Source organism: Pleurodeles waltl, chromosome 3_1 (assembly GCF_031143425.1).
Source record: "Pleurodeles waltl isolate 20211129_DDA chromosome 3_1, aPleWal1.hap1.20221129, whole genome shotgun sequence".
NCBI classification, from domain to species: Eukaryota; Metazoa; Chordata; class Amphibia; order Caudata; family Salamandridae; genus Pleurodeles; species Pleurodeles waltl.
The window spans coordinates 575,737,755-575,757,783 of record NC_090440.1 but is presented as its reverse complement, the minus strand read 5'-3'; the positions used below and the strand labels follow the sequence as shown (position 1 = coordinate 575,757,783).

At 44.0% G+C, this 20,029-nt stretch overlaps 1 protein-coding gene across 3 annotated transcripts in view; it reads right to left on the bottom strand.

Annotated features, from left to right (window-relative positions):
• The window catches only part of NAP1L4 (nucleosome assembly protein 1 like 4), a 597,513-nt gene that overhangs the window by 409,133 nt on the left and 168,351 nt on the right, over positions 1–20,029 (bottom strand). For all 3 annotated transcript variants that reach the window (XR_011201382.1, XM_069223015.1, XM_069223016.1), the window contains exons 5-6: positions 13,504–13,645; positions 5,342–5,428 (exon numbers count right to left, since the gene is read on the bottom strand). Coding sequence is in view for 2 of the 3 variants with exons in the window: in XM_069223015.1 (XP_069079116.1) it covers positions 5,342–5,428; positions 13,504–13,645 (229 nt within the window). In the remaining variant the exon portion in view is untranslated. The remainder of the gene's footprint in view (positions 1–5,341; positions 5,429–13,503; positions 13,646–20,029) is intronic.

The window sequence follows — 20,029 nt, the reverse complement described above, 5'->3', positions numbered from 1 at the left end:
CAGAGCACAGCCCTGCTGGAAAAGAGAAAGAATGAAGATAGTAACCTGAGAAAGGGGGCAGACTGATCAGAAGACAAATGGCCATGTTGAATAGCTCAGACTCTCTGTGCCCAATCTGGAGCCACAAGGATGACTTGGGCCTGGTTATTCCTGATATTCTTGAGAACTCTTGGCAGGAGTGGTAGGGGCAAAAAGGCATACAGGAAGCATGAGCTTCACTCAGTGAGAGCCTCCTTGGAAACTCTAGCGTGCAAAACTGCTGACTTTGCACATTTTTGGCGATAACGAACAGATCTAACCAAAGCTAAACCAAGAGACCATGCACCATCTCTGGATGGAGGAGCCATTTGTGAGTTGCTAGGCACCTTTGGCTGAGCTCATCCACCCTGGTGTTTAGAGAGCCCGTCAGGTGTTGAACCATCAGGGATATGTCCTGATGTTCCTGCCATGTCCAGAGACACAGGGCGTCTTGACAAAGGATCCAGGACCCCACCCTGCCCTGTCTATTGCAGTATCGCATGGCAGTGGTGTTGTCCGTGAACAACTGCACTAACCTTCCCCTGATGGAGGGTAGAAAGGCTTTCAATGCCATTCAGGTTGCTCGGAGTAACAACAATTTGACGTGGAGTCTGGATTCCACAGAAAACCAGAGGTCTCTGATCTCCACCTTTCTGAGATAGCCAATCCATCCCAGGAGTGACTCGTCTGTCACTACTGTCAGATCTGGCTGGGGAAGGAAGAGGGTTCTGTCGCTGACCCAACTGAGGTTTGTTAGCAACCAATGTAGATCTTTTGCAGTTCCCGCTGGGATCAGCACCATCTCGCAGAGATTTCCGTGATGCTGTGCCCACTCTAACTTCAGGTCCCACAGAAGAGCCCGCCCATGCCAGCGGACATGTGTCAACAGCAGGGTACAGGAGGCCATGAGTCCCAGCAGCCCCAGTCACTCACACAGAAACCCAGGATACAGGCTGAAACATCGGTATCATACCCTGAATATCCTGGACTCGCAGTTCGGGAAGGTAAGCCCGAAACTGCACCATGTCTAAAACAGCTCCAATGAAAGGAAGCTTCTGAGAGGGAGTCAGGTGTGACTTTGGCATAATGATAGTGAAACCAGCAAATGCAAGAGGTCCACCAAAGTCTAGATGTGGGAGATGATAGCGTGGGGGGCGAGCCCACCTTCAATAGCCAATTGTCGAGATCAGGAAAGACTGGCACACTGATCTCCACAGATGATCAGCAACCACAGCCATCACCTTTGCGAACACCCAAGGGGTGCTGGTAAGGCCAAAGGAGAGCACAGTGAACTGAAAGTGCTAGTGGTAGACAGTGAACTGCAGGTGGCACCTGTGGGGAGGCAGGACGGGGATGTGGAAGTATGTGTCCTGCAAGTCCAACCTCCCAAAACAACACTTTTTGCCTAATCAGGATTCACAGTCACAAAATTTGCTTGGCAAAAATGGGCAAGAATGTTTAGCACAAGCTGAAGATCCACACCAGTAATGTTTAATAGCACTACATTATCCCCGTTCTGAAATGAGAGTTGGCAGCATCAAGCTGGATACTGAAATCGGTGATGTATAGGTTGAAAAGTAGCAGATCAAGAATGCAGCTTTGTTAAAGGCCTCTGTGTGAGTAACGTTTGGCACAAATGTTCTGATTTATTCCCAATCTGACCTTGACCCAGGTGTCTAACTTTAGTAGCTGGATTGTAAGTAGGAGGTATGATGGGATGTGACAGCTACCCAGATTTTTCCAGAGGTGATTTCTATTAACATGATCAAAGGTCATAGTGTAATCTACAAAGCAGATGTACAGGACCCTTTTCTTTGTATGGACTACTCAATAAACATGGATAGGGCAACACAATTGTTGGTGGTGCCTGGCACGGCTTGAAAGCCCGATTGATTAAAAGGAATCAGGATGAGGCTCCAAGCGCAGGCCTCTAGTTCCTTTAATATACAGGCTGTATGACGGAGGCATGCCAAGAGAAAAGACAGCAAATGCCTTCTGCCCATGTCTCAGTGTCATTTTTATGTAAGGCACCTGGCAAGTCGGTCACGCCTGAAACACTATTTGTTCTATTTTTCATTATATTAGCCTTTATTGTTCCATATAAAATTTGTTGATAACCATGAAAAGTTCCTTCGTATTTTGTGTGGAGGAGATAATGCGTTCCTAAAGTGAATTTTTTAACGTTTTTTATGCGTCGTGGTGGATGGCGGCTCTGAAAGAAGGCAAGGTTTTTGCTGGTTTTGCTGTTTCTCTATTTCTCCTCCAAGCGCCTGCAGGTGTGCTTGGATTCTTGGAGTTCAGTAATGAACCAGCAGGCTTTCTTTGGGATGCGCTTGGCCGATGAACGGAGGGGGGTTAGGGTGTCGGCGCATTAGGTGATCCAAGAGTTGAGGTTGCGTGCTGCGGTGTTGGCGTCGTCGGAGGGAGGCTGGATTATGTGGTGAGCTGCTCGTCGGTGATTTCATTCCATTTCCTGTGGGGGACTCTGGGGGCACAGATGCGGCTGCTAGGTGTGGAGATGGTGTAGGCAGTGGGGGTCTGTCCAGTCGGGGGTGGTGATGGTCTTGATGGTAATTCGGTTGCTTGAGGTAAAGATGGGGACCAGTGTGTGTCCTGCAGCGTGCGTGGGAGCAGTGATCATTGTCTGAGGCCGAGAGTGGCGAGGTTGTCGAGTAGGGAGGTGGTGCTTTGGTCGTTGAGGTCCTCGAGGTGGAAATTCAGGTCGTCAAGGAGGAGGTAGTCAGAGGTTGCCAAGGCCTGGGGGGTGGCAATGTCTACCATGGCATCAATAAATACTGGGCGGGGACCGGGCGGTCTGTAGACCAGGGTGCCGGGGATGGAGGAGTTGTGATTGGTGTGGATTAGAAAGTGGAGGTGTTCTATTGTGGTGCAGTGTTCCTCTGTGTTGGCCGTGATGCGTAGTGATGACTTGTGTACAATAGCAAGTCCTCCGCCCAGGCGGGAGGGCTGGTCCTTCCTTAGAATTCTGTAGACGTCTGGGATAGCAATGGGGATGTCTAGTCCGGAGGTGGGGTTGGTCCAGGTCTTGGTAAGGAAAGCAATGTCTGGTTGGGCGGATTCGATCAAATGCCAGGAGTTCGGTGGCATGCTTATGGCGGGAGCGTATATTCAGGAGGCAGTTGATGAGGTTGTGGTGGGGGTTGGTGTTTCCGGGTGTGGGGTGTTCCTTTTGGCTGATGTGGTTGAAACTGAAGTTGCAGTTCTATCAGGAGAAAGGCCCAAGGGTGTCCTTGGGGACTGCGGCGCAGCAGTCGCTGACACGTCTGGTTTTGAGGCAGTAGAGGATCTGGGCGTCGTAATGGAGGGTGGCCTGGGGACGGCTTGTCGGAGATCCAGGGTCCTTGGCGCTGGGCGCAGTCCAGGCACAGTCTTTCCTCTTGCATGGGAAGGCACACACCTTCGTTCTCAGAGAAGGTGGGTAGATTTCTTGTCTCCACTGGCAGACTCACAGCTAATCCAGCAGAAATGTTGACATCAGGTGATGTCCCTAACTTCTGGGAGACTGACTGTTAGGCAGACACCAGCTCTGGCCAAACAGCAGTACTTTGAGTACTCTGAGGAGCATTCTTTTCTCGGTCAAGAAAAACATGGGGCTGGATCAAAGTGTGGTGGTATGGATCCTATTTTTATACGCATATACTAGACAGGAATTGTGGATCCACCCTCCCATGCGTCAGAACCAGTCTTTGTTGGTTCTCTTTCAAGTGTCCTTCTGATGCTGCTCTCCACACACTCTTTGTGTAAAGTGATGCTTCTCACAGCAGGTACTACTGGGTCTGGCTTTAAGCCAGAGCACCCACAACACAGGTATAATTGTCAGTTTTCTGCACCTGGATGTCATCAACCTTCCTGAAGCAGTAATCAGAGAGAGATGAATGGGCAGGCCTGACTAGAAACATCCTAACCTTGAAAAATAGAAACATCAGTTCCATCCCTCTACCTTATGATCTACCAATTGCCAGAGTTCAGGAAGAACCAATCAGCAGCCCTTTGGTAACAAAGGCTTCATGGCATTTTTAAAGGTAGCCTGTCTGCACCCTCTTCATGTCAGTGTCTGTGTCTCCACACTCCAGCAACAGGGATGCTGGATCCCACTGGCTTCAATACTCAAACTCCAAATATCATACATGTAACACACATCCACTGTCAATGTACACAGAATGTCAGTGCAACATCCTGGGTACCACATAAGAGCAGAATTTTACATGAGAGGGGTCAATAGACCACAGTCTTACTGACACAGATAAAAAGCCACTCTAAAGATTTACACAATACAATATGCTGCCACCACCGCTTTATGTGCTACACCATCCCGGACACGGCACTGTCAGGGACAGGCCTAAGTCACTGTGTACATGATTAGTGAGGTGCTAAGGCTAAAAATAAAGTGTCAACATATCAGTTTCACTTCCAATCAGGAACCCAGGGCAGGATAACATGTCTATTTACCATAAAGTGGACATTCCTTACCCAACAGCATGTTTTGTGGACACAGAAGCTCTGCACAGCAAGTCAAGCAACCTCTTGACCCTCTCCTCTTCAGACTTACCCCTCCTCCCTACCTTCAGGGCCCTGGCGTCTCCAAACAGCAGCAGCTGAACATGCAGGAATGCCTTGTCATTGGGGGCTGAATTAAAACACCTTCATGGAAAGATGCAAAAAGATGCACAATGCTACAGTCACAGCTCACGTTGTTCAAAGAGTTGATGCTCTGACACTAAATTGAGATGGGTGTGGAGGCTGCCATCCAGTCGACCACAGTGTTTTGTGGACAGAGAAATCTTCCCTGGAATCCCAACTTTCCTCATCAGATTCCTAGTGGTCTGCACTCCCTGAACATAAATGGAGGTGTGTGGGAGTAGGTGGATGTACAAGCTCCTTGATAAGGTGAATAGTAACAAAACATCTCTCTTAATCAGAGGCCTTCAAAGGGAACTTAAGGTCTCATACAAAATGAAACAGCAATTCAAAATGGAAAATGGATCTGTAGGATGCACAAAAGGGATCACAACAATAAATAAGATAGAATTCAAGTAAGGTTGGTCAAAAACAGTCAGTCACATTTCCGACATCCTCACTCAATATGTTTAAAGAAATCATTGGCATCAGGGCAGCCTTTCAATACAGCATATTGTGAATTCTAGAAGAAACAAATGCCATCTATAATCTGAATACTTGGAGACTAGATTTATGTTAGAGTTCCTCTTCAACAACAGCAACATCTCGCTAAATTGTTAATCTGGGAATGAAAACATGCTGCAGAGTGACTAATTACACAGAAGCAGGATATAAATGTTCTTACAGCCAATTTCTCCTCATCTTCCGTTTCACTGTGCCATTCACATTCTTCGTCTGTTGGTTCAACGTCCCCATTGACAACCTCTCGTCTCTGTACAAATAAATTCACAAATAAAATGGCTTTCAAATTTGTACTACGCAATAGTTTTTTTCTACCTTCGACAACGGCCAAAATACCAACATTAAAAAACACAAAGCCCACCATAATTGTGTTCTACTCTAGACATGACCAGCAGACTCACAGTGGCGGTCCCACCACCAAGAGGCTGGTGGTGGGACCACCACATTATGACCATGGCGGAGCTGCCACTGTTGGACCACCGACGCCGGCAGCCTGGAAGTCCCAATGGTTTTCATCCTCCAGGGCAGCGCTGCCTTGGGGATTACAAGTCCCCATCCGCTCATCCTCCAGGGCAGCGCTGCCTTGGGGATTACAAGTCCCCATCCGCTAGCCTTTCTATGGCGGTTTCCACCGCCATGGAAAGGCTGGTGGAGTGTGGGACTGGGGGGAGGGACTGGGGGCCCCTGCATTGCCCAAGCACTTGGCATGGGCAGTGCTGGGGCCCCCCATGCACAGTCCCGTCGCGTATTCCACTGCCCGAATTACAGGCAGTGGAAAGCATGACAGGTGCTGCTGCACCCGCTGCACCGCCACATTGGCGCCAGCTCCATTAGGAGCCGGTGTCAATGTTAAGGCCCTGTGGTGAAAACCTATTAGGGCCGGCGGGGTTCATGCCGCCCAGGCGGTCTGAAGGCGGGAAGAGTTTGGGGGGCGGCCTCTACCACCCGCCAAACTCTTAATGAGCGCCACTATCTTAACTGGTGAGAAGCAGGCGACTCGTACAGCATAAAAGACAACAATTTAGAGACTGACAGCCCAGCCGTGCACCCAAAATATTATAATCAATTAGTTATTTCAATCTGAGCAATCCAGTCCTACCGTGAACAGAGAGAGAGAGAGAGAGATAGAGAGAGAGGGAGAGAGCGAGAGAGAGAGAGAGCGAGAAAGCGCGTAAGATGACTGGTTGGTCGGTCTTCTGAAGGAACAGCTGGGCGACTGAAGTGCAAAAGAGTAACACTTACCAGTAAATATAATTACAGCTGATCAAACAGTCCTCATGACATTTGATGCCTTCGTTTTGAATTATTAGATGAAATATGGACATTTCATACCTGTATGTCTTACACACAAACACAGGAATTGCCTGCACCACTTTTTCAAAAAGAAAAATGCCACATTTTCTTGGTTTATCCCTCAGTTTTTAGGAGTCACTAAAGTTCGCCCTAAGTAATCTTCTCTTTCAATATTTCTGCCTGTAAGTTGTTCCTTTTACTGAAAAGCTGATGTAAAGATTGGCAGCCTAAAGCCACGGATTCAATGTTTCTAAGGAAAGGCTGAGATACACCGAACAGTTTTTTAATTAAATCACTATGTACGTATCAATACCAACCCCAAAAAGACCCGCTTCACCCTCAAAATATATGTCGCAACTGTAATGATGCTGATTACACCTTACCAGTAAATAAACAAATGCACACTTCTGCAGTGCGTACTACACTCCAAAGAGGTCTCATGTCACAGTAGGAAGAGAAAAATTGCTAATCCTCACTGCTAGACTAACACAAATAATCTCGGTCAAACACATTTTTGTGTTGTTTCCTGAGGGAAGATTTTTTTTCTCTATCAGGAATGGATGCACACTAACGTAAGGCATGTGAAGCCGACAATTTGTTTTGAAGAGAAGATAACACTAAAAACCACTGAGCTCGACCGAGGATGGCATTTTTAAACAGCGAGTATAAACTTGTTCAATATGGATATGAACAGACAGCCTACCACTACGGCTCGCAGGTATGCGCAGGTTCCAGCACAATAAGACTCAGCTTTGGTATTGAGCAGGTTAGTTGCTAGGAGTGGTGTGCTCCAGATGTATATATCCTGTTGCCTTATTCTGAAACTTTAGAGATGGGCTTTTTATAGTCAAAAGCTCCTCCATCAAAGGTGATATTGTCCAAGGTAATGTTGTCAAAGGGTCAGTTGTTGATGGTCTCGTAGAAGGCTCAGTCATCAATGGTTTCTTCATCGATTGATTGGGGTTTTTGATGAATGAGTCTTTAGTGGTACTGTCGATGGGCTCGTCGGCGAAGTCTCCTTTTTGGACTTTGCATAATCAGGTGTTTCTTCAGTTTGGTTTGCGGTGTCCATGAACGGTCATTGACAACAGTCATAGGTAGTGTCGTCAAAGAATTTGCCATCAACAGTATGACAGACTTCGCTGTTTTCGCCAGAGGAAAGGAAAAAGGAGGGGTGGACATAGGGGAGTTCCTCTTTTTGCGTTGTCTCTCAAGTGAAGTTGGTCTAACAGTCTATCAATCTATCTCAGTGCTTTTTTATTGCACTTGTCATGTGGTTTGCCAGAAGCATAGTTTCAGGCACTGTTTTTGCCGTTGAAGCCTGAGGAGTTTCTGGCTTTCACTGCTTGTTTCTCCCTAGATCTTAGTTAGTCTCAGACTTACTCCCTGAGGAGGGGTGTTCAGCAGCTTTCATTTTCTGAAGCAGTCTAAACAGCCTTCTCCTTCAGAGGGGTTTTGCTGAAAATGGTCTTCAAAATCTTGAAGTATGGATGTAAGCAATAAATGCACCTTTTGTGTAGGTCAGCTGTGAATACCATCCTAGGGATCACATGCCTCGAACAGGCTTCCCCTAGGTGTTTCCATTCTTCAGTGTTTTTTAATTCTCTAACTCTTAATCAAAGGTTTTGGTGATTAAATCTACACCCCACCGAAAAGTGTTTTTAAGAAACTATCTCAATTTATTGATTTATCTGAGATGAAGAGCAAAGTTATGGACCTCCCTTCCATATGACATGCAGTAGAAATCAGAGGTATGATGAAATATGGGAGAAGTGAGACAAAGAGCACGCTCACCTTAGTGACTGAAGTTTGGCCCCTTTACAATGAGGTGAATGTGATAACAGAGAATTTAGGCATAGACAGGCAGGGACTTCCTTTTACTGCTATGTTAAAGTTGCTGAGGGACTCCCACTTCGACAAAGAGGAGGAATTAACTCAGTCTGTGAAGCTATGAAAGAACCACTGCTAAAGACTATAGAAATTCCAGAAAACTGGTTATCACTACAGTAATAGTTTGCTTGTCTGTATGAATGGGAGACTAAAAAATACTTGAAATGTCTTTACATTTTTGTGGATGTGATAGCTGATTACTAATGCTAGTGCCGATATTCATTCACTTTGCTAAAGACATCACATGTTTTACTCAAATCTAAAATGCAGCATAGTGGTCTCAGACGTGTAGTAGCACTGTCATTAAAACTCTCACAGTAAATAGTTGAATGAACATTAGGCATCGCAATTACTGTGCTTCTAGCTGGACAAAAATAATCTGACTGCAGATAACATGGTTTGGGATATGCTTCTAAACAACTTGAGGATGACTAGTGCCTGTACTTACAAAACAATGTTTAGAAGTAGAGGGTTAGAAGGCTTCAAAAGAGATCCATTTAAGGAGTGGAGTCACCAAGACTTATTTCATGGAGTTTAGTGAAATCTGGAACTAAAATGTCTACAAACAAAATTAACTATTGGCAGAATCTATCAATGGTGATTCCTTATACTCAGGGCCAATAGAATTATGCAGCAGGAGACAGCCAAATTATGTGACAGGGTTTGGTAAATTATGCAACAAGAAAAGGCAAATTATGCGGCATAATGCAGCACATTTTGAAATAGTATTACTTAATTATTTCATCATTTTGAAACTTGGTAATACTGTCTGGGAATTGGTTGCACCTCATTAGTACCATGTTAATGTCCAAGTATAGCAATAAGCAACAAAAAGGTGACAAGTCTAGCTTTGCAAAGGGCTTTTCACTGCACGGCAACATGTTGTTGCATGTTTACTAACTTTTAAACAGTATGAGCTAGAAAAAATATTTTTTTTGTTAAAATCTGCAGATTATGTGGCACATGCAGCAAATCCATAATAATGCGAAATTCGCAGCAGCCGCACAATCACATAATTCCATTGGCCCTGTTCATGCTTTATATCAATGCAGGTGTTTCCCACATTGACCAAAGATCAGAATTTTGTCACTGGATAACACATCACCCCATGAAATCACTCAACTGAAGAAAAGGAATTGTGCAACCAAGCATTATTATTTGAAGATAATACCAGCATCAGGGACACTTCCACAAAATGGCCTCAAGATTGATTATTTCCCACATGCTTTGCATCTTATTGAGAAATATTTGTGACATTTGTTTCACTCTTTGTGGAAAAATAATCCATAGTGATGGTCAAGTTGGAATTTAGCACTGTGAGTTTTAAGTGAGGTTTCCTGCTTCTCACATTTCTTGGCAAAAAGTAATTTTTAAGAATGCTGACATACATTTCCAGCATAGTTACATTAATTTCTTCTTATCCTCAGCTGGGTTCTTCAGCCAACAGGTTTGTTGAACCTTTATTTTATTTTTTTTAATCAATAGCAGTCGTAAGCTGGTTGTTTTTTCTACTTTGGCGGAATCATGGGTTAGGTATTTAGTTGACGACTTAAAAGAGGAACTAAGTATTCTTTAGTCAACAATCTAGTGTTTCTTTTAAGTTTAAGAATAAGATTTAGATAAAAAAAGGACTCCTGTTCGCAGAATTATGAGTTTAAAACTGATGGCATGACCAATGGACTGGCCACATAAATATGCTAATATCTGTGATGTTACAAACTGTCAGGAAATCTGATATGTGGTCTTCCTCATAAGCAGGCTGGAAAGTTACAGAGTAAAGCCTATTTCTTACAACACTTCAAAGAGGATATTTGATAAACTAGGTAAGGGTTCAAAAATCATTAATTAATTAATATTAATATTGCAGGCTAATGAGAGAATTAAATGAAATACATTTTCAAACTGGTATCCCCTCTTTGCTGCATGGTAAGACACAAACATTGTAATACTTTCACTGGGGCATAAAAATACACCCTTAAATAAGAGTATTAGGAAATCGACACACAAGATGAAATGTGTGCTGAAAGGTTTGAACTAAAAAGGCACAAGATATAAAGATATACACAGCAAAATACTGCGTACTTAATGTTTGCGAAAGGCCTGTTGCTCATAATGAAGCAAGTGTGGCTGCACATCTCCATTTTGTAAACAATAAAAGCTGGAAATCCAACAACATGTCATTGTGAAAGCAAAGTAAAACAAATAAATGTGCAAAGGTTATTAGTGAATGACACTGTGACAAGCTCGGCCACCCACAAGCAAGCACTTAAGCTTTATATCAGAAATTCAAATGTCATTGTACCAGTAAAAAAACATTAGGAAACATAGACATTGTCTCATTTCCAAATTTCAAACTAGATGTCATATCTGTAGTTTAGCAGAAGGACTACTTCATACCTTTACTGTTAGAAACGGTGTTTCTAGTTGGCAGTCAGTTTACACCCTGTCGACGTGGGGACACTCATTCTAGTCAGGATAAGGGGGACACCCAGCTCAAATAACCCCTGCTCACCCCCTTGGTAGCTTGGCATGAGCAGTCAGGCTTATCTCAGAAGCAATGTGTAAAGCATTTTCACATAACACACAGTAATACAGTGAAAACACTACAAAAGGACACCACACCAGTTTTAGAAAAATAGACAATATTTATCTGTGTAAAACAAATCCAAAACGAAAACAAATCCAACATACAGTAATGAAGTTATGAATTTTGCAAGAATTAGCTTAAAAATACAGTCCCTTGAAGTCGATAGCTCCATCTGGGGTTATCATGGCATCATGGACGACCCGCAAACAGTACCTTGGAAATGTATGGCATCGTGATCCTCGCGATGAGATATGGAGTGTGGCGTTGCTGTCATCGGTTCTGGAGGTCGGTGCAGGGGTCGTTGGGCCCTTGAAGTCACACGTGTTGCACATCGAACTCCGGACTGATGACGAAGTCAGGAGCGCCGGTGTTTGTGGCATCCAGGCTGCAGTGCGAAGTGGGACGATGCAACGTGCAGTGCCCACAGGTCCTACCGTTCTTGATTTCTTAGGATTAGGAACGCAGGCTAGGAAACCTGATGAGGAGCGAAGATTCATTCTCGGGACATATCTTGAAAAATGATTCTGATGAGAGACTGGTACAAGTCCATGTAAAGCTTTAAAAACAATACATAAAGATTTGAAAGCAGTTTTCTGCTTAGACGGAAGCCAGTAAAGCTCCTTTAATGCATCTGAGGCTTAGGACCTTCTGGCATGATTCAGGGGTAGCTTTGCCACAGCAGTCTGTACTCTATATAGACTGTTTAATAAATATTCTGCGGCACCAAGCAGGATAGAGTTGCAATAGTCGAGTCTGCTCAGGATCACACTACGGATAGTTAAAGTTTTCACATCAGCTGGCACCATAGGGAAAAGTTTCCATAGGCCTCGCAGAGCTAGAAACAAGTCCCAGCTACTTTTGTGGTATGAACTTCAAGGGACAGTTATTGCCAAAGAAGACTCCCAAATTACGAACTAAGTCAGAGGGAATTGGTACATCCTTTGCAGGAAGAGGCCAGAAATGTATGGGGATATTTATGAGGACTTTGTTTGCCAAAAAACAAAAGCACTTGGTCTTATCCCCACTGAATTTAGAGGAGCTGGAGTTCAGCCATATCACAATGTCCCTAATGCAGTTGTAGAATACCTTTACGGCACTCTGATGATCACTGTCCAAAGACACAAATCAACTGAGTATCGTATGTGCAATAACTCTGAGGCCGTGAGATTTAATAAGACGGATAAGAGATCTCATATAGAGATTAAACAGGATGGGACTAAGGGCAGACCCTTGAGGAACAGCATTTTCCACCTTCCTGAAGGCAGATGCAAAAGGTGGAAGGGCGACTGCATCGCTGCATTCAGATAAATAGGAATGCAGCCATTTTAAGGCAGTTCCTCCTACTCCAGATGAGGCAGGTCTATTTAGCAGGATGCTATGACTGACCATGTCGAACACGGCAGATAGATCAAGAAGAATCATGATCGCAGACTGGCTGCGATCAACTAGCATCTGTAACTCATCCAAGGGTAGAAGTAAGGCCGACTTGGTTCCATGTCCCAGTCTGAAGTCGAACTGTTCCTGTTCTAAAAGATCATGTTGCTCAAGGAAGTTAGAGACCTAATCTAACCCTCCAAAAAAGGTGCCGATGGACGTCTCTATTTTTCATTTTGGAATGACAGAAGACAATTCTAAATACCACAAGTAAAAGTTTCAGACAAAAGCAGATTTATATTTGGAAGAGTTTGTATGTATGGCTGTATTGGTATTTTTATAACACAAACCTAGGTAAGACGCAATGGAGTGTTGTACAGTATGTGGGGTCTCGGGAAACGCGCTCACAAAAACTTACACCATTCCAGAGAACTTATATATTACTTACTGACTGTCTACCTGCAGGGTCCAGCTCATTCTATCATTCCAGACCCCTTCATCAGACTCTTTCCCAACCGTTAAGGACCACTGCTCTGATGAGGTTCTAGTCTGGGCTATAATGCCACTTTTCATGCCCACTTCCGCAGAACTCTCCTCTACATAAACATACTATGCACATCTGAATGGCTAAGCAGGCATTTTCTTTTTTTTTTTTGTCCAGCTATTACTCCTGGGGTTTGACAGGGTAAAAAGAGGGGTGCATAAGCTACCCACCAAGTGGGGTAAGGAATGAAGACACTTTAGGTACAGGCCTTCAACAAATGGGCTGTGTCCCAAACCTGTTGTATCCATCCTATGGCCATCTCGTGCTATGCAGATAAAAGCTGCCAAATGCATAACAAGAGTTAACACAAAAAGTAAAAGTTGTACAATGTTGTTAGGTGCTCACTCAGATAAATAACACTATTCAAAGGAAATCGCTCTGCAGTGGCCATGAATCAGGAAAATAAGTGCAACGTAATTGAATCTCACAGTTAGATACAGAGGGCACAAAAGAACATTATTTTCTTACAGGTTGCAGTTATCATCCCCAGTGATGCAATAAGCAAGTGAAAACATGATAGGCATTTAAAGGTCTGCAAAATGACATTAGCGGCAAACTAAGGTAAATCCCCAAAGAAACTGAAGTTTGCTATGAACTGTTCCTGGTATAAGCTACTTATGCAAGCAAGCAATCCTACCTTTTCCAAGAGAGGCTGGTACAGTGTTGCATATTTTCTCTCCAGCTCGTGAACCTCTTCATAAAACTTTGCTTCAATGTGGGCACATTTCACTTGCAGTTGTTTCAGTGCATTAATTCTTCTCTTAACTGCTTTTGGTAAACTAGAAATAAATAAGCCTTTATTTCAGCTACAAGACCTATGACAACAAAACAAACAACGGCAACGAAATACTGCTCAGCAATCAAAATTACAGTGCACCTCAGATGCACAACCTTACAACTACACCATACAATATCTTTATCTGTGCTGTGTCTGCTGAATTTATTTGTGTTTGATGTTTTTAATAAACAGATAAAAAAAAATTGTAACATAAAATCTCAATTTAACTGAGCAAAATCAAGGAACACTGATGAATTTGACTAAATGCATATAAAAAAATGAGCTTTCAAAATATATGACAAAATACATCAGAGCAGCAATGAAAAACACTATACAGAATAAATGTAATTCTGCCTAACCGAACACATTTTTAAATAACTGTTTACTCTCATATAGTCTATCACAATAGAATGATGTTGGGCCTTAGATAAAAATACAATTAAACTTTTAATAATTTTTATAACAATACTTCTCTCAAATATGAAACATCTCTATGATAAATCATACATTTAATACATATACACATACAAAGAAGATCTGCACTTGTTGGTAACCCTCATAGGAAGTGTGGAATATTGTTTGACCAACTGTAATTTCATGTATATTTATAATTTTCTGAATGTACAACTATGGGCTGCCTTGTGGGAAAGCTTATGTAGAATTCTGTAGGCCTCAACTGGTTATGTTGACAAGTCAATAATAAAGGCAATACGCCTGTTGGTTCACTGGAAAATTTTCAAATGCTATAAGTTTGATCACTCTATTATAAAAAATTACCACAAAGGCAGTATATGCCTGACCAATTTTTGTCAGAAGAGTTTGGAAAAGCTAATACCCCTTTAAGGGTGGATTATTAGATAAGACTCTTGAAGCTGTCAGAAATCAAGGCTCATCATGGTTTCTGAAGAGCAGGGTTAACCGCCTCTCTCCTTAAGACAGAGTACCCTTAGGATGACAAGTAACACACCTGAAGGTAATGCTCCCCAGTGAAAAGAAGGGTCAGGATAGAGAGAAAGACGGGCACAGTCCTGATGGCAATGAGGCTGAACAAACCTCTGAAATTCAAAATGATCAGCCTTTCATAGCCTAGAAGTGAAACCAGTAGTTGACTTTGTTGGCCTAAGATTTGCAGCCTCTGCCATAAAGGACTGTCCCAGTTCTCAACTTCCCATTCTCCAAAACTTCCAGGCCTATTAATGTTTATGCCATTGCTCCAACGTGCTATGATCCATGAAAAAAGATGCCCTAACTGACTGGGTATGTTTTTGTGTTGGCCTGGCACCTGGACAACCCAGAGTCTGAGACAGATTCCTGATAGTACCTCCTCCCAGATGCTTCCACCTTAAACCCTGTGTACGTGGTTTCCACATTAATTGTTTCTGAAACACCTTGACTACCTTAGGGGATCTTTCAAATGAAGCACGTTCCCGGGATCTTTTGGAAGAGTTATAGCTTTTGAGACACTAAAGAGTGCAACTTGCCCCATACTCGTCCTGAATCCAGCAACTCCTCCACTTTGTATGCAGGAATTCATTAATCAAGACAGGGGTGGTGTGGTGGCTGATGTATGAGCTCTTCTGAAACCAAGAAACATGAACCACATCATGAATACACAGTGGGAGGGAAGGGCTAATCTGATGGCTCAGGAACAGCCTAACTCTGTTATCTTAAAGGGACCCAAAAAGCTAGGACTAACTTGGGATAGGACCCAGGGATGGACTCATTCTTAGAAAACAGTCAAACTAGGTTGGTATCTTCTGTGTGCAGAGGGTGACATTGTCAGTGCAGATCTCCCAATTTTGTATATGCTGTCTTTGCTTTCCAAAGCTATTGTAAGGCTATCTGCTTGTTTGAACGTTATGCAGCAAGGACTGTACTGTGCAATTCTCTGGGAGGACAGGAACTAAAGGCCAGATACAAGTATATAAATCTCATGTATGGTAAAACAGGGAGTATCCTACTGCAGAGTGCAAAGAGTTATCATAGGTTAACTAAGCTAAAGGGTAGGTAACTAATGAAACCACTCTGGTATTGCATGAGATAACACCTTATGATTTGTTCTAAAGTTGGGTTTAGTCTCCCTGCCTGACCAATGTTTGTGAATGGCAACTATTGGAAGTAAATGAACAAATATCCAACTTTTTTAATCAGACTTTTAAAAAATTAACAATGAACTGCCCCCCATCCCCCCCCCCCCCATCACTGATGGTTACCACAGGTAACCCATGTAACCGCTAGATCTCCTTTAGGAAAATCAGTGCAAGCTCTGGGTAACATGCTTAATGGAATAGAATGAATAATGAGTTGCCTTAGTGCAGTAGTCAACCACCACCACAATTACCTTTCTTTCCTCAGATTGTTGGACTTCCACAATTAAGTCCATCACAATTTGGGTAAAGGGCTGAACAATGGCTGTAATAGCCCTGCTGAGTTACTGTGCATATTTGTGGTCGGAACAGGGGTTCAAAAAGTTTTACATAGGTTGTAAGTGTTGATTAATTGTGGGCCTCCCCAAATAGTCTCTGGACCAGTTCAAAAATGTCTTTTTTTTATTTTATTGGATTTATGTAATTGGATATGGTTACAAACACTAATAAATAATATCTCAGCATTCAAGGGCAACATATTCAGTATGATCAGGAAGGTAGCCTCTTTCTAGCCTTGTTACCCCCACTTTTGGCCTGTTTGTCAGTATATGTCAGTGTGTTTTTACTGTCTCACTGGGATCCTGCTAGCCAGGACCCCAGTGCTCATGGTGAAAACCCTATTTGTCAGTGTGTTTTATATGTCTCACTGGGACCCTGCTAACCAGGGCCACAGTGCTCATAGTTTGTGGCCTGAATGTGTTCCCTGTTTGGTGCCTAACTGTGTCACTGAGGATCTGCTAATCAGAACCTCAGTGCTTATGCTCTCTCTGTCTTTAAAATTGTCATTGCAGGCTAGTGACCATTTTTACCAATTCAGATTGGCACACTGGAACACCCTTATATTTCCCTAGTATATGGTACTTAGGTACCCAGGGTATTGGGGTTCCAGGAGATCCCTACGGGCTGCAGCATTTCTTTTGCCACCCATAGTGAGCTCAGACCAATATTACACAATACTGCCACTGCAGCCTGAGTGAAATAACGTCCATGTTATTTCACAGCCATTTTACACTGCACTTAAGTAACTTATAAGTCACCTATATGTCTAACCCTCACTTAGTGAAGGTTAGGTGCAAAGTTACTAAGTGTGAGGGTACCCTGGCACTAGCCAAGGTGCCCCCACATAGTTCAGGGCAATTTCCCCGGACTTTGTGAGTGCAGGGACACCATTACACGCGTGCACTACATATTGGTCGATACCTATATGTAACTTATCAATGGTAACTCCGAATATGGCCATGTAACATGTCTACGATCATGGAATTGTCGCCCCATACCAAATCTGGTATTGGGGTGCCAATCCCATGCATCCCCGGGGCTCCAGCATGGACCCCGGGTACTGCCAAACTAGCTCTCTGGGCTTTTCACTGCAGTTACCGCTGCTGCCAACCCACAGACAGGCTTCTGCCCTCCTGGGGTCCGGGCAGCCCAGTCCCAGGAAGGCAGAACAAAGGATTTCCTCTGAGAGAGGGTATTACACCCTCTCCCTTTGGAAATAGGTGTTAAGGGCCTGAGAGGAGTAGCCTCTCCTGGCCTGTGGGAATGCTTTGAAGGGCACAGATGGTGCCCTCCTTGCATAAACCAGTCTACACCGGTTCTGGGATCCCCCAGCTCCTGCTCTGGCGCAAAACTGGACAAAGGAAAAGTGACCACTCCCCTGTCCATCACCATCCCATGGGTGGTGCCCAGAGCTCCTCCAGTGTGTCCCAGACCTCTGCCTTCTTGAATGCAGAGGTGTGAGGGAACAATGGAGGCCTCTGAGTGGCCAGTGCCAGCAGGTGATGTCAGAGACCCCTGCTGATAGGTGCTTACCTGGCTAGGTGGCCAATCCTCCTCTGAGGGCTATTTAGGGTCTCTCCTGTGGGTTTCTCGGCAGATAATGAATGCAAGAGCTCACCAGAGTTCCTCTGCATCTCCCTCTTTGACTTCTGCCAAGGATCGACCGCTGACTGCTCCAGGACGCCTGCAAAATCGCAACAAAGTAGCAAGAAGACTACCAGCAACATTGTAGCGCCTAATCCTGCCAGCTTTCTCAACTGTTTCCTGGTGGTGCATGCTCTGAGGGCTGTCTGCCTTCACCCTGCACTGGAAGCCAAGAAGAAATCTCCAGTGGGTCGACAGAATATTCCCCCCTAACACAGGCACCAAACTTCTGCATCACCGGTCCTCTTGGTCCCCTCTCATCTTGACGAGCGTGGTCCCTGGAACACAGGAGTTGGATCCAAGTGACCCTGACAGTCCAGTGGTCCATCTGTCCAAATATGGTGGAGGTAAGTCCTTGCCTCCCCACACCAGACAGTAATCCTGTGTACTAAGTGAACTGCAGCTGCTAGGGCTTCTGTGCACTTTTGCATGGAATCCTTCGTGCACAGCACAGCCCAGGTCCCCAGCACTCCGTCCTGCACTGCTCAACTTGCTGAGTTGACCACTGGCTTCGTGGGACTCTCCTTTGTATTGTTGAGATGACCGCCGTGCATAGTTTTCTTGAACCCCTGTTCAAGTACTTCTGTGGGTGCTGCCTGCTTCTGCGTGGGCTCTCTGTGCTTCTGAGCACCCCCTCTGTTTCCCCCACCAAGGGGCGATATCCTGGTCCTTCCTGGGCCCAGGCAGCACCCATTTTCTTCAACCGCGACCTTTGCAGGTAGCAAGGCTTGTTTGCAGTCTTTCTGCGTGGAAACAACTCTGCATCCTCCAGCATGCTGTGGGACATCTTCTGTGCAAAGGAGAAGTTCCTGGCATCTTCCGTTGTTGCAGAATCTTCAGCTTCTTCCACCCGGAGGCAGCCATTTTGCACCTTCATCTGGGGTTTAGTGGGCTCCTGCCCCCCCTGGACACTTTCACGACTCTTGGACTTGGTCCCCTTCCTTTACAGATCCTCAGGTCCACGAATCCGTCTTCAGTGCTTTGCAGTCTGTTGTGGTCTTTGCAGAATCTCCTATCACGACTTTAGTGTGTTTCTGGGGAAGTAGGATAACTTTACTCCTACTTTTCAGAGTCTTGGTGTGGGGTATCTTGGACACCCTTAGTGTTTTCTAACACTCCCAGTGACCCCCTACACACTACACTAGGCCTGGGGTCCCTAAGTGGTTCGCATTCCACTTTCTTAGTATATGGTTTGTGTTGCCCCAAGGCCTATTGCATCCTATTGTATTCTACAATGTTTGCACTACTTTTCTAACTGTTTACTTACCTGATTTTGGTTTGTGTGTATATTTTGTGTATTTTACTTACCTCCTAAGGGAGTATATCCTCTGAGATATTTTTGGCACACTGTCACTAAAATAAAGTATCTTTATTTTTAGTAACTCTGAGTATTGTGATTCTTATGATATAGTGCTATATGATATAAGTGGTATAGTTGGAGCTTTGCATGTCTCCTAGTTCAGCCTAAGCTGCTCTGCTATAGCTACTTCTATCAGCCTAAGCTGCTAGAACACTACTAATCTACTAATAAGGGATAACTGGACCTGGCACAAGGTGTAAGTACCATCAGGTACCCACTATAAGCCAGGCCAGCCTCCTACAATCACTCATAATATTAGAAAAGTACCTGGCAGTGCTCAGGGTAAGACAGAGAACACAGAATAAAAGCACAAATAATTGTGGCCCAATATGATTAAGACAATTCTCATCCTCATTGCCTTTGAGCTTTTAGAATAGCAGCCTCAGTTTCATACATCTGTAAGAAAAGTACCCATCATTTGCCCGATGTGGGAGGGGGTCCCACTAATCTATTCTCTGGCAATACTGAGGTGGGCCACTATGATTGCAATATAAATTATTATAGACAATCTGGCATTCAGTTTAAATCCCAGCATAATAATTTTTATGAATAGCTGAACATCACATTCTAAATGCTAGGATAACAACAGAACAATGTCAGACCAGTAGCTATTTAAATGAGGACAGCTGGTAAACATATGAATGATATCCATGGCTTATAGCCTGTGCTTCGGATATCTGTACTTATTACTAGTGTTATTAGCCCACTTATTAATCTTCTCTGATGTGCAGTTCAAAATACTGAGGGGATTTTAAGTTATTGGATGATTAGACTGAGATACCTGAAGTGTTTATCATATCAAAAGTATCCGAGATGTTCTCTGATTGAACTGTCTGATTAGTCTTAAGGATTCACTTGTGTGCTAAATTAGTGATATATTGATCCGATTGTTAACTTGCCATCTATAGTGTGCAAATATACCAGAATGTCGGGTGATTTATAGCAGAGTTGGAAT